Source organism: Hibiscus syriacus, unplaced genomic scaffold (assembly GCF_006381635.1).
Source record: "Hibiscus syriacus cultivar Baekdansim isolate YM2019G1 unplaced genomic scaffold, ASM638163v2 tig00001120_pilon, whole genome shotgun sequence".
Lineage (NCBI taxonomy): Eukaryota > Viridiplantae > Streptophyta > Magnoliopsida > Malvales > Malvaceae > Hibiscus > Hibiscus syriacus.
The window spans coordinates 1234589-1249130 of NW_024061845.1; the positions used below are offsets into that span (position 1 = coordinate 1234589).

The following is a 14542-nucleotide window of genomic DNA, read 5'->3' on the forward strand; positions in this document are numbered from 1 at the left end:
ATCAATTTCACAGTAAAACTTGAAGTTATTTCAGATGATCATTTATATGTCTTTACTCAACTACCAAGCAACATAAGTAACTTGAGACAGATAACATTGAGGTTGTAAAGATTTACAACAATTTATCCGATGCGTTAAAAGGGAGTGTCTTGGTTGATGCTCTTCATAATTTACGTGATAGAGATTGGAACACTGTCGTGAAGCATATTAGCCGTGATCAGAATGTTGTTGTAGACTGTTTGGCTGTTTCGGGTCGAGGATCACCCATTGGAATTGCTGTTTAAAGAATGATCCTTTAAATTTTTTTCTGAAAATTTGTTGTATATAATAATTTCTTTATATATAACGACTCTCTTAAAATTAAATATAAAAATTTATCATAAATATAAATATCACGAATAATAAACATATTAGGATCATAATAATGAGATGTAACACAAAAATTTAAAGCCAATACATATATCGTCCTGTCAAGATTTTAATATTTAATTATTTTTTTGCATATGAAACGATTTTCATTGGATAATTTTCTAAAGAAAAAAGTTATGTTTTTGGGGGAAATTCAAAATTGTCCACTACACCAACAGTATCTAATACATGCCTTAACAAAATATCGTGTTCTAGTATTTTGGCCAAAACAGCTGTTGCGAGAATTTATAATTCCGGATTATAAATGAAAAGATTTTTTGTTATTATTAATTTGAGATAAATACACTATAATATTTGTTTAAAGATTACTCTCAGTCGTTTGATATTAAATGCTTATATATTAAGAAATAACAATAATTTTTTTAGCACCAAAATCATTTTGATTCGTACTATAAAAAGGTAAAATAAAAATAAAAAATAAATTAAAATTTCTATAATAAAAATAATAAAATTTATACGAATACCCAATATTTTAAAGTAAATTACAAGCATAAAACAAATTATTATTATATATAGCAGTATTGTTTGAATGGTTTGGCTCAAGAAAGGCTGTCGAGCGAGCGCACGTGTTTGGGTTTTTTGAATTAATTGGCCATTTAGATTGGTACCATTTTCTACACTTTAGGGCAATTTTTGGGACACTTTTTAGATTAGAGTATATAAATGATCTCCAATTAGGATATTATTTTGTTGAGTCTTCACTTATTAAAAGTTATCGATTATAGAACAGTGTTTTTTTTAAGTTATAAGACTCTTAAAAGTTTCAAAATGGTCAACCGACTATTCATTTGTTCCAAACTCATCATTTTTCATTAAAACATTGATGGCCGTTTGAGCTGGAAGTTAATATGTTGACTGAGATAAGATAAAATCTGATCCCATAACCGTTTTAGTTATATTGTTTGGATCGACTTTTTGTTTATATTATGTCATTGAGACAATAGTTGAAACATTATGCCATCGAGCTTGTGCTTGAAAGCAACAACGATTACATTATATATCATTAAAATATGATTTTGTTATATCCCAATCAACATATTAATGTCCAACTCAGAATACCGTCAATTTTTTAATAAAAATGATAAGTTTGGAACATTTGAATAATCGGGTGATCATTTTGTAACTTTTAATCAAATGACTCAACAAAGCAGTGCTCTATAGTTGATAGACCATTTTATAATTTTTAATAGTCGGAGACTTAACAAAGCAACACCATATAGTTGAAGATCATTTGTGTATTTTACCCTAATTTTTAATAAATAATACGATATAATTATATGAATAAATTATTAATATATTAAAATTTATATTAGAAATAAAAATGTTTTAAATAAGATATATTAAAATTGTTAATAATTACTAGCATAAAATTAATTAATATATTTTTTAGAAAGAATAAATGTCTGCTTACTTTATTTTAATCCGCTATATATTAAACAAATATAAAAAAGTTGTGGCGAGTGGTGACTAATTATAGGTTAGAAATAATCAAATTTGAATCGAGATTAATTAATTGAATTATTTTTAAATTAAAAGATAAATTAAAGTTCAATTCATTTAGCATGTCCACCATTTTCTATTTTGTACAAAATTATAGGGTAGAAATAATCAAATTTGAATCGAGATTAATTAATTGAATTATTTTTAAATTGGGTCAAAATTGACTGTCTCTAAACAATACTGAAAAGAGTGAGCAAAAGGTTTGAATTATTCAATTGTAGTATTTTAAATACTACAAAATCTAATTCCACATATTTGTCATCTTCTACATGGATGCATATATTGGTCTATAATTTAAAGCCTTCACCAACTTTTCATTGTTTGTTTCCCGAGAAAGCTCAACAAATTACTACATCAGCAAGTTTAGTCAGAAAGACTGCTAAGTAATCTACTCATGAGTCATGGCTCAAATTCTGTCAAACTATATATATATTAAAATAATGTTTTAGAGGCATCAATATTGAAGGAGAGAAAGTAGAAAGAAAATGAAGGACTTTTCTCGGTATGATTGCATATTTTCTACTTCAAATATGGTAATAATATCTTCAATTTACGTTGTCTTTTTTGACTTCAATGATCAATCTTCTATCTATAAATACATGAAACAATTGCATACTTGGTCTCATCCCAAATATCTGTTTTTAACCTTAAAACAGTAGGCAAAGGCAGCAAACTAATATTTGTGTTATTTGCTTTCCAAAAACCCTACTCATTTCCTTCAAGACATCTTTGATAATGGCTTCAACACAGGTTTCACAAGTCCCTGCTTCATCCCTTCCCGTCATTCCGTCCGACACCGAAAACCGTCCCAAGGCTGATTTTCATCCCGGCATTTGGGGTGATATGTTCATCCAATGTCCCAATATGGTAATACACAATCTTTTCGTCTTTTTGCAATTTTTTATCCATAATTGAATTTTGTTTCCGAGATTTAATTGTCCTACTTGAGCAGGATATTGATGCTGCAACTGAATCACGATTCGAAGAATTGAAAGAACAAGTGAGGAAGATGATTGTGGAACCCACTGATGATTTGAACCAAAAGCTGCCCTTCATTGATGCAGTTCAAAGATTGGGTGTGAGTTATCATTTTGAGAAAGAGATTGAAGATGAAGTTGAGAAGATTTACCATGACATGAAGAGCAATGATGTTGAGTATGATCTCTACACCACAGCTCTCCGATTCCGATTACTTAGAGGGCATGGCTACCGTGTTTCCTGCGGTAATTTAGTCTTAAACTTTCATACTTTTAAGATTATTGAACCGTAATTTATCATTTTCCATAAAAAAAAAAAACTTCAAAATATAAGTATTGATGTATTGATGATGACCTGGGGTGATGGAGCAGAGTCATTCAACAAGTTCAAGGATGAGGAAGGGAATTTCAAGGCATCACTGACTAGCGATGTGCGAGGATTGTTGGAACTTTACGAAGCTTCCTATATGAGGATCCATGGGGAAGATATACTTGACGAAGCCATTTCTTTCACCACAGCTCAACTTACACTCGCATTACCAACTTTAGACCATCCTTTGTCGGAACAGGTCGATCATGCCTTAAAGCAGTCGATCCAAAGGGGCCTGCCGAGGGTCGAGGCCCGGAAATTCATTTCCATTTACCAAGATATTGAATCCCATAACAAAGCATTGCTTCAGTTTGCAAAGATCGATTTCAACATGTTGCAACTTTTGCATAGGAAAGAGCTAAGTGAGATCTGTAGGTAAGTTTTGCGAGATTTAAAGCTATGAAGCCTAACTAATAAATCATATTGTTTTTGCTTAGGTTTTTTTCTTCTTCTTACAAATGAATTAAAACCCAGTTTTTCTTATGATTTTTTTGAAGGTGGTGGAAGGATTTAGACTTTACAAGAAAGTTGCCATTTGCAAGAGACAGAGTGGTTGAAGGGTATTTTTGGATTATGGGAGTTTACTTTGAACCTCAATACTCTCTTGGGAGAAAGTTTTTGACAAAAGTCATAGCAATGGCTTCAATTGTGGACGACACATATGATTCATTTGCAACTTATGATGAACTCATTCCCTATACAGATGCAATTGAAAGGTTAGCTTTGTTGAATAATATCTTTTAGCATTGATCTTATGAAGTCACGGCTTTGAAATTAACCCTAAAATTGTGTTTCAGGTGGGATCTTAAATGCATGGATCAATTGCCGGAGTACATGAAAATAAGCTACAAGGCATTGTTGGATGTTTATGAAGAAATGGAACAATTATTAGTAGCACAAGAGAGACAATACCGAGTCGAGTACGCAAGAAAAGCGGTACGTAACAATAGGATCATGAATGAAAAATATCTGAAACGTTTGATAATAACAGTGTGAACTTGATGCTCTCAACCCTCAGATGATACGCCTTGCTCAAGCTTACCTTCTGGAGGCGAAATGGACGCATCTAAACTATAAACCAACATTCGAGGAGTTTAGAGATAATGCATTGCCGACGTCCGGCTATGCCATGCTTGCTATCACGGCGTTCGTCGGGATGGGCGATGTTGTAACCCCGGAGACCTTCAAATGGGCGGCCAATGACCCTAAGATCATCAAAGCTTCCACCATTATTTGCAGGTTCATGGACGACATTGCTGAACACAAGGTATACTTACTATACCCACATTCCGAAATTCTAAACTTTTGGGGTATGCATTTGCTAAATGAAGACATGTTCCAAATGGGTGCAGTTCAACCACAGGAGAGAAGACGATTGCTCGGCCATCGAGTGTTACATGGAACAGTACAGCGTGACAGCGCAAGAAGCATACGATGAATTCAACAAACACATAGAGAGTTCGTGGAAAGACGTAAACGAAGAGTTCTTGAAACCGACGGAAATGCCGACACCGGTTCTTTGCCGGAGTCTGAACCTTGCGAGGGTTATGGATGTGCTTTACAGGGAAGGCGATGGTTACACGCATGTTGGAAAAGCGGCTAAAGGAGGGATAACTTCTTTGTTGATCGATCCGATCCCACTTTGAATATTGAAAAAATTGGCCTCTCTTCTCCACATGATTTTCTATCAATAAAGTTTGTACTTGTTTGGAAAGAAAAGTATAAATTCATAACCTTCTTTTATATATGTTTTCCTTTTGTGTACAAAGGAATGAAAAATAAAAAGTAAAAAGAAAATGATAATTGAATAAACGAGTTTACTCCTGAACATCTATTTTTGTTCGTTCATTTATTAAATGAACTTCAAAAATTCGTTCATGCTCGTTTATATAGATTATAAAACGAACGTAATACGAATGGTTCATAAACAATTCTTAAACACATAGATATGTGGATTTATGGACTCTCACTATAGATGTCTCAATTGATTTTATGTTGGTGAAGGTTGTTAAAAATGTTAAAGAATATAAAGTTAAATACGACGTGAAAAGAGCGATGTTGATTTATATATTATCTTTTATTTATTCTTTGTTAATATTGATGAACATAACCCTCACACGTGCACATCGCACCGAAAGATTTAGACCATAGTAACATTTTTGGATTAAATGATTTAATTATTTAAATTAGAGTCGAATATATTAAATAATTTGATTATTTAAATATAAATTGTATTTAATTGAATTATATATTAAATAATTTGATTATTTAAATATAAGTACCTATTGAATGATACAGCGAAATAGTTAGAGCAAATGATGGATTTATTTAATATGTTAGTATTTTAAATACTATAAAATCTAATTCCACATATTTGTCATCTTCTGCAGGATATATATATTACTTTATATTTTGAAGGCTTGACCAACTTTTCATTGTTTGTTTCCCGAGAAAATTCAACAAATTACTACATCAGCAATATTAGTCAGAAAGACTGCTAAGTAATCTTCTCATAACTCAACTTCTGTCAAACTAATATATATTAAAATAATGTTTTAGAGCCACCAACGTTGAAGGAGAGAAAGTAGAAAGAAAATGAAGGATTTTTCTCAATATATTTGCATATTTTATACTTCCAATATAGTAAAAATATCTTCAATTTATGTTGTCTTTTTTGACTTCAATGACCAATCTTCTATCTATAAATAAATGCAACAATTGCATACTTGGTCTCATCCGAAATCTCTTTTTAACCTTATACCAGAAGGCAAAGGCAGCAAACTAATATTTGTGTTATTTGCTTCCGAAAACCATACTCATTTCCTTCAAGACATCTTTGATAATGGCTTCAACACAATTTTCACAAGTCCCTGCTTCCCCCTCCCCGTCATTCCGTCTGACACCGAAAACCGGCCCTAGGCAGACTTTTATCCGGACATTTGGGGTGACATGTTTACAGTGTTGAAAATTCAATATTAACCTAAATGAGTTTACACCTAAATTAATTTGATGTCATTGCTTACATCAATTTAATTTTGATGTCATTGCTTACATCAATTTAGTTAGGTGAAAATTAAGTATTTTTCTCATGTTTTAATTTCAATGGTTTAGATTATTTAGTGCTTATTTTAATGAGTGGTTTAGATTGTTTCTTGTAACCTATAAATACCCTACTTGTATTTGAGTTTTATCATCCAACAATCAAAGCTTAATTATAAGCATTTGAAAGCTTTCTTAAGAGTTCTTCCCTTTTGCAATTTTGTGAGATTATTCTAAAGAGTTTTTTTTTTCTTATTCTCGATCAATTAGAGTTTTTACTCTATTTTGATTCAACAATTGGTATCCAAGCCACTTTTTTAAGGTCTCTTGAAATTCTGAGTATGCTCTGTGGCTGCAGTTTTTAACTGATCTTCCATATCAGAAAATATTTCTTGAGTTATTGTCGGGGTTATTACAAACCTTGTGGAGCTTATTTGTGTTTAGAGTAATTTAGTACTCTGAACGTTTGTTACTCAAGCTTGTTCGGTTTAGTCAAAGCCTTGCCGTTAAGATGGGTGATCTTCAAGTAGTTGGAGGGATCAAGAAGCTCAACAACAAAAACTACAACACGTGGGCAACATGTATGGAGTCATACTTATAAGGTCAAGACCTTTGGGAGGTTGTCGGTGGTGGTGAAGTTACACACAACCGGCGACAGAAGATGCCAATGGAATCTTGCGAAAGTGGAAAATTAAAGCAGGCAAAGCAATGTTTGCTTTAAAGACCACAATTGAAGAAGAAATGTTGGAGCACATTCGGGATGCTAAAACACCAAAGGAAGCATGGGACACTTTTGTTACACTCTTTTCGAAGAGGAACGATACAAAATTGCAACTTCTCGAGAATGAACTTCTATCAATGGCGCAACGCGACATGGCGGTTGCCCAATACTTTCACAAGGTGAAGTCGATATGTCGCGAAATTTCAGAATTAGATCCGACAGCTGCTATTGGGGAAGCCAGGATAAAAAGAATAATTGTCCATGGTTTTGAGACCCGAATATCGAGGGTTTGTTGCCGCTGTACAAGGATGGCCGACACAGCCATCGCTTGTTGAGTTCGAAAATTTTCTTGCAGGTCAAGAAGCCATGGCCAAGCAAATGGGATGAGTCTCGCTGAAGGGTGAAGAGGAAGCGCTTTACACCAGCAAAAACAGAGGCACTTTTCAGCGGTATATTGGCAGTGGATCTAAAAAGGATGGTGACAAGGTGAAAAATTACCAAGGAAAGGGAGGCCCTCATTCAGGGGGAGCATCCAAGAATCGCGGTAATAGTAGAAAGTTCGATGGCAAGTGTTATAACTGCGGGAAGATGAGTCACGTGACAAAAGACTGTTGGACCAAGAAAAAGCCCGTTGAAAGTAATACTGCCACTTCTTGTTCGAAGGAGAATAGTGAAGATGGTTGGGATACTGAAGCGTTATTTGCTACGGAGGAAGAAAAATTAGCTCTCACGGTAACAACACCAGAACGGATTGACTACAAGAATGATTGGATCGTAGATTCTGGCTGCTCAAATCATATGACGGGTGACAAACAGAAGTTACAAAACCTGTCTGAGTATAATGGAGGTCGTGTGGTGGTGACAGTTGACAACTCAAGGTTACCGATAACTCACATCGGTAAGACAATAGTTACGCCTCGATATAATACTAACCAGGTGCAACTCCAAGATGTTTACCATGTCCCAGGAATGAAGAAAAATTTGCTATCTGTGGCTCAATTAACATCATCAGGCCATTATGTCTTATTTGGTCCCCAAGACGTGAAGGTTTATTGTGACGTCAAAATCTCAGAAACACCAACAATGAAGGGACGACGTTTGGAATCAATTTACGTGATGTCAGCAGAGTCTGCATATGTAGACAGGACAAGGAAAAATGAGACATCATATCTATGGCACATGCGGTTAGGTCACGTTAGCTATTCCAACCTAAGTGTGATGGTGAAAAAGTTGATGCTTAAGGGACTTCCTCAACTAGACGTGAGAACAGACACGGTCTGTGCGGGATGCCAGTAGGGATGGCAACGGGCCGGGTTCGGGCCGGGTATTGGTCCCCCCGTCCCCGTCCCCGTTTAAAAAACCGGTACCCATCCTCGTTTAAAAAACTACGAGGATTTAAACGGGGATCCCCGTCGGGTAATCGGGGAAAACCGCGGGGAAACGGGTATCCCCGTTTAGCATAAACGGTTATTTAAACGGGTATTGGGCCGGGTATTGGGCCGAGTATATATATATATATATATATTTTTAAATTAAATATATAAATATATATTTTTTATTTAAATTAAATTTATTAATATTATATATATAAATAATTGTTTTTAATATTTATCGGGTCGGGTATCGGGGCGGGTAATCGGGTCGGGTAATCGGGGCGGGGATTACCAAACTCGTCCCTGTCCCCGTCCCCGTTTAAAATAAATGGGTTTTCCCCGTCCCCGTTTATCATCCTCGAACCCGACCTGTTTAATTCGGTTTTCGGTTTTCCCCGTCGGGTTCGGGGTTTTTTGCCATCCCTAGATGCCAGTATGGTAAAGTACACCAATTACCATATGACGAGTCGAAGTTTAAAGCAAAAGAACCGTTGGAGTTGGTTCACTCTGATGTGTTCGGACCGGTTAAGCAACAATCAATTAGCGGTATGCGGTACATGGTAACATTCATTGATGACTTCTCCAGGTATGTGTGGGTTTTCTTTATGAAAGAAAAATCTGATACTTTCTCAAAGTTTAAAGAGTTCAGAGAATCAGCTGAAGGAGAAGTGGGAAAGAATATATGTTGCTTGCGCACAGACAACGGAGGAGAATATAGATCAAACGAGTTCTCTCTATACCTAAGGGAATGTTGAATACATCATCAGTACACTTGTGCCAACACGCCACAACAGAATGGTGTAGCGGAAAGAAAAAACCGGCATCTTGCAGAAATTTGTCGAAGTATGCTACATGCAAAGAATGTACCTGGAAGGTTTTGGGCTGAAGCAATGATGACTGCAGCCTTTGTGATCAACAGACTTCCTCAACCAAGGTTAGGATTTGTTTCACCCTTTGAGAAACTATGGAACATAAAACATACAGTTAGCTACTTTTGAGTATTTGGCTGTGTATGTTTTGTGTTTGTTCCTGATCATTTACGGAGTAAATTTGACAAGAAATCTGTTAGATGTATCTTTGTGGGATATGACAGCCAGAGAAAGGGGTGAAAATGTTGTGATCCAATTAGTGGAAGATGATATACGTCACGAAATGTGGTATTTGATGAAGCATCTTCTTGGTGGTCCTCAGAGAAGGAGGTGTTGCCAGATTCGAGAGAATTTGGAGACAAACTACAACAAAAGATGGGGGAGCATGTTGTTCAACTCCAAACAAGTTCAGATGAATCAGAAGATCAAAATGGCGATGATGTCCAACAAAGAGTGACTTAGAATCCTTGGCAAACTGGCGTGTATCAATAACCAAACGAAGAAGGTGGGCCTAGTGAAACAGAAGAATCAATTCCACAATCTCAATTTCGAAGGTCAATAAGAATACGAAGGCCAAATCCCAAATATGTCAATGCAGCCATAATTGAAGAAGCAACGGAGCCTGAGACGTTCGAAGAAGCATCGAAGAGTTCTGAGTGGATGACAGCTATGAAAGAAGAGATCGATACACTTCAGCAAAATCAAACTTGGGATATTGTACCAAAGATAAAAGATGTGAAACCCATATCTTGCAAATGGGTTTACAAGATAAAGCGCCGTCCAGATGGGTCAATCGAGAGGTACAAAGCGCGATTGGTAGCTCGTGGTTTCTCTCAACAGTATGGACTAGACTATGATGAAACATTTAGTCCAGTGGCGAAACTTACAACCGTACGAGCCTTACTTGCACTTGCAGCCAACAAAGACTGGAACTTGTAGCAGATGGATGTGAAGAATGCTTTTCTTCATGGAGAACTAGATCGAGAGATCTACATGACCCAACCAATGGGTTTTCAGAGTCAAGATCATCCTGAATATGTGTGTAAGCTGCGAAAAGCATTCTAAGGATTGAAACAAGCACCTAGGGCGTGGTATGGTAAGATTGCTGAATTTCTAACGAAAAGTGGTTATTCAGTAACACCTGCAGATTCTAGCTTGTTTGTCAAAGCCAATGAAGGTAAGCTAGCTATCGCGCTAGTGTACGTGGATGACTTAATCATAACCAGTGATGATGAAGCAGAAATTCTTCAGACGAATGAGAATTTATCAGTTCGTTTCCAGATGAAGGAACTTGGACAACTTAAGCACTTCCTTAATCTAGAGGTTGAATGCACACACGAAGGAATATTTCTATGTCAGCAGAAATATGCTAAAGATTTGTTGAAGAGGTTTGGAATGCTCGAATGCAAGTCAACTTCAATGCCAATGGAACCAAATATCAAAATGTGTGCACATGAAGGAAAAGATTTGGAAGATGCAACAATGTATCGACAATTGGTAGGTAGTCTAATCTACTTAACCTTGACCCGACCTGACATTTCTTATGCAGTTGGTGTGATGAGTCGGTATATACAAAATCCAAAGAAGCCTCATTTGGAAGCAGTTCGACGAATACTGAGATATGTGAAGAATACAATTGACTATGGTATTTTGTACAAGAAAGGTGAAGACTGCAAGTTAGTTGGTTATTGTGATGCTGATTATGCAGGAGATCATGACACCAGGAGATCAACAACTGGATATGTGTTTAAGCTTGGCTCCGAAACAATTTCTTGGTGTAGCAAAAGATAACCAACGGTATCATTGTCAACCAATGAAGCTGAGTATCGAGTAGCAGCAATGACAGCTCAAGAGAGTACATAGTTGATACAGTTGATGAATAATCTACATCAACCAGTAGATTATGCAATTTCGTTGTATTGTGACAACCAATCGGCAATTCGGCTGGCGGAGAATCATGTCTTTCATGCAAGAACTAAACATGTGGAAGTACATTACCACTTTGTTAGGGAAAAAGTTTTGCAATAAGAGATTAACATGAGGCAAATCAAGACAGATGATCAAATTGCTGACTTGTTTACAAAAAGCTTGAGTGTTGGAAAGTTTGAACATTTCCGTCGTCAGCATGGCGTGATTCAAAGAATGGAGGCTAACATTGAGGGGGAGTGTTGAAAATTCAATATTAGCCTAAATAAGTTCACACCTAAATTAATTTGATGTCATTGCTTACATCAATTTAGTTTTGATGTTATTGCTTACATCAATTTAGTTAGGTGAAAATTAAGTATTTTTCTCATGTTTTAATTTCAATGGTTTAGATTATTTAGTGCTTATTTTAATAAGTGGTTTAGATTGTTTCTTGTAACCTATAAATACCCTACTTGTATTTGAGTTTTATCATCCAACAATCAAAGCTTAATTATAAGCATTTGAAAGCTTTCTTAAGAGTTCTTCCCTTTTGCAATTTTGTGAGATTATTCTAAAGAGTTTTTTCTTCTTCTTCTCGATCAATTAGAGTTTTTACTCTATTTTGATTCAACAGACAGGACAGAGCCAGAATTAAATATTGGTACGATCGAAATATTATATTATTTAAGAAAAATATAAAGACTTATTAGGTATTTAAACTTGAAATTCAGCATGAACCAAACGACCTTAGTGATTAAGGGATTGTTTTTATCATTGAGATCCCGAGTTTAAGCACGTATGTAGGGGTATGATCGTCCAGTGTCAAATAGTTGACATTCTTTGTATATGTATTACCTTGTATTCACCCTAAATTAAAAAAAAAATCAAAACTCAAAAGACAACTTCTAATTTGTCTAATATTTAAACTTACAATGACTTAAATTATAATTAGCCAAAAATTTGAGAACACAGACTTATCATTCTTTAGTTCGACCTCTACTTGAATAAATATTTAAAAAATATTTATATTTTTTATATATTTATTTTTACATGAACCAAAATATTATTAAACTAAAATTATATCGAATATATAAATTTAATAAGGGCTGGGCCCCTTGGGCCTAAGGGAGCTCCGTCCCTGCATTGATCTTTAAGTTTTATTCCTGAGATTTAATTGTCCAACTTGAGCAGGATATTGATGATGCAACTAAATTACAATTTGAAGAATTGAAAGAACAAGTGAGGAAGATGATTGTGGAACCCATGATGATTTGAACCAAAAGCTGCCCTTCATTGATGCAGTTCAAAGATTGGGTGTGAGTTATCATTTTGAGAAAGAGATTGAAGATGAAGTTGAGAAGATTTACAATGACACGAGGAGCAATGATGTCGAGTTTGATCTCTACACCATAGCTCTTCGATTCCGATAACTTAGAGGGCATGGCTTCCATGTTTCCTGCGGTAATTTAGTCTTAAACTTTCATACTTTTAAGATTATTGAACCGTAATTTATCATTTTCCATAAAAAAACTTCGAAATATAGGTATTGATGTATTGATGATGACTTGGGGTCAGAGTCATTCAACAAGTTCAAGGACCTGGAAGGGAATTTCAAGACATCACTGACGAGCGATGTGCGATTGTTGGAACTTTACGAAGCTTCCTATATGAGGGTCCATGGGGAAGATATACTTGATGAAGCCATTTCTTTCACCACTTCTCAACTTACACTCGCATTACCAACTTTAGACCATCCTTTGTCGGAACAGGTCGACCATGCCTTAAAACAGTCAATCCGAAGGGTACCAAGATATCGAATCCCATAACAAAGCACTGCTTCAGTTTGCAAAGATCGATTTCAACATGTTGCAACTTTTGCATAGGAAAGAGCTAAGTGAGATCTGTAGGTAAGTTTTGCGAGATTTAAAGCTATGAAGCCTAACTAATAAATCATATTGTTTTTGCTTAGGTTTTTTTCTTCTTCTTACAAATGAATTAAAACCCAGTTTTTCTTATGATTTTTTTGAAGGTGGTGGAAGGATTTAGACTTTACAAGAAAGTTGCCATTTGCAAGAGACAGAGTGGTTGAAGGGTATTTTTGGATTATGGGAGTTTACTTTGAACCTCAATACTCTCTTGGGAGAAAGTTTTTGACAAAAGTCATAGCAATGGCTTCAATTGTGGACGACACATATGATTCATTTGCAACTTATGATGAACTCATTCCCTATACAGATGCAATTGAAAGGTTAGCTTTGTTGAATAATATCTTTTAGCATTGATCTTATGAAGTCACGGCTTTGAAATTAACCCTAAAATTGTGTTTCAGGTGGGATCTTAAATGCATGGATCAATTGCCGGAGTACATGAAAATAAGCTACAAGGCATTGTTGGATGTTTATGAAGAAATGGAACAATTATTAGTAGCACAAGAGAGACAATACCGAGTCGAGTACGCAAGAAAAGCGGTACGTAACAATAGGATCATGAATGAAAAATATCTGAAACGTTTGATAATAACAGTGTGAACTTGATGCTCTCAACCCTCAGATGATACGCCTTGCTCAAGCTTACCTTCTGGAGGCGAAATGGACGCATCTAAACTATAAACCAACATTCGAGGAGTTTAGAGATAATGCATTGCCGACGTCCGGCTATGCCATGCTTGCTATCACGGCGTTCGTCGGGATGGGCGATGTTGTAACCCCGGAGACCTTCAAATGGGCGGCCAATGACCCTAAGATCATCAAAGCTTCCACCATTATTTGCAGGTTCATGGACGACATTGCTGAACACAAGGTATACTTACTATACCCACATTCCGAAATTCTAAACTTTTGGGGTATGCATTTGCTAAATGAAGACATGTTCCAAATGGGTGCAGTTCAACCACAGGAGAGAAGACGATTGCTCGGCCATCGAGTGTTACATGGAACAGTACAGCGTGACAGCGCAAGAAGCATACGATGAATTCAACAAACACATAGAGAGTTCGTGGAAAGACGTAAACGAAGAGTTCTTGAAACCGACGGAAATGCCGACACCGGTTCTTTGCCGGAGTCTGAACCTTGCGAGGGTTATGGATGTGCTTTACAGGGAAGGCGATGGTTACACGCATGTTGGGAAAGCGGCTAAAGGAGGGATCACTTCTTTGTTGATCGGTCCAATCCCACTTTTAACATTGAAAAATTGGCCTCTCTTCTCCACATGATTTTCTATCAATAAAGTTTGTACTTAATTGAAAATAAAAGTATAAATTTATAACTTTTTTTTTTCTTTTATGTACAAAGGAATAAAGAAATCAATGTTCTTCGTACTTTGCCTCTTTTTAGTGCAATAAAATTCTCTGTTAGCCA

At 35.8% G+C, this 14542-nt stretch overlaps 1 protein-coding gene and 1 pseudogene across 1 annotated transcript; both read left to right on the top strand.

Annotated features, from left to right (window-relative positions):
- Positions 1-2545: 2545 nt before the first annotated feature.
- On the top strand, positions 2546-4942 carry LOC120122391 ((+)-delta-cadinene synthase isozyme A-like). Its single transcript, XM_039141511.1, has 7 exons — positions 2546-2796; positions 2882-3152; positions 3279-3651; positions 3774-3992; positions 4074-4212; positions 4295-4543; positions 4629-4942. Exons 1-7 carry the CDS (start codon positions 2665-2667, stop codon positions 4920-4922), a joined length of 1677 nt encoding a protein of 558 aa, XP_038997442.1. The 5' UTR covers positions 2546-2664; the 3' UTR covers positions 4923-4942.
- Positions 4943-11315: 6373 nt separating this feature from the next.
- On the top strand, positions 11316-14404 carry LOC120120458 (annotated as a pseudogene).
- The last annotated feature ends 138 nt before the right edge of the window (positions 14405-14542 follow it).

Coding starts and splice junctions, on each gene's coding strand:
- LOC120122391 (XM_039141511.1), top strand. CDS start 2,665: ATGGCTTCAACACAGGTTTCACAAGTCCCTGCTTCATCCCTTCCCGTC. Junction 2,797..2,881: donor TCATCCAATGTCCCAATATG/GTAATACACAAT, acceptor CTACTTGAGCAG/GATATTGATGCTGCAACTGA. Junction 4,213..4,294: donor TCGAGTACGCAAGAAAAGCG/GTACGTAACAAT, acceptor CTCAACCCTCAG/ATGATACGCCTTGCTCAAGC.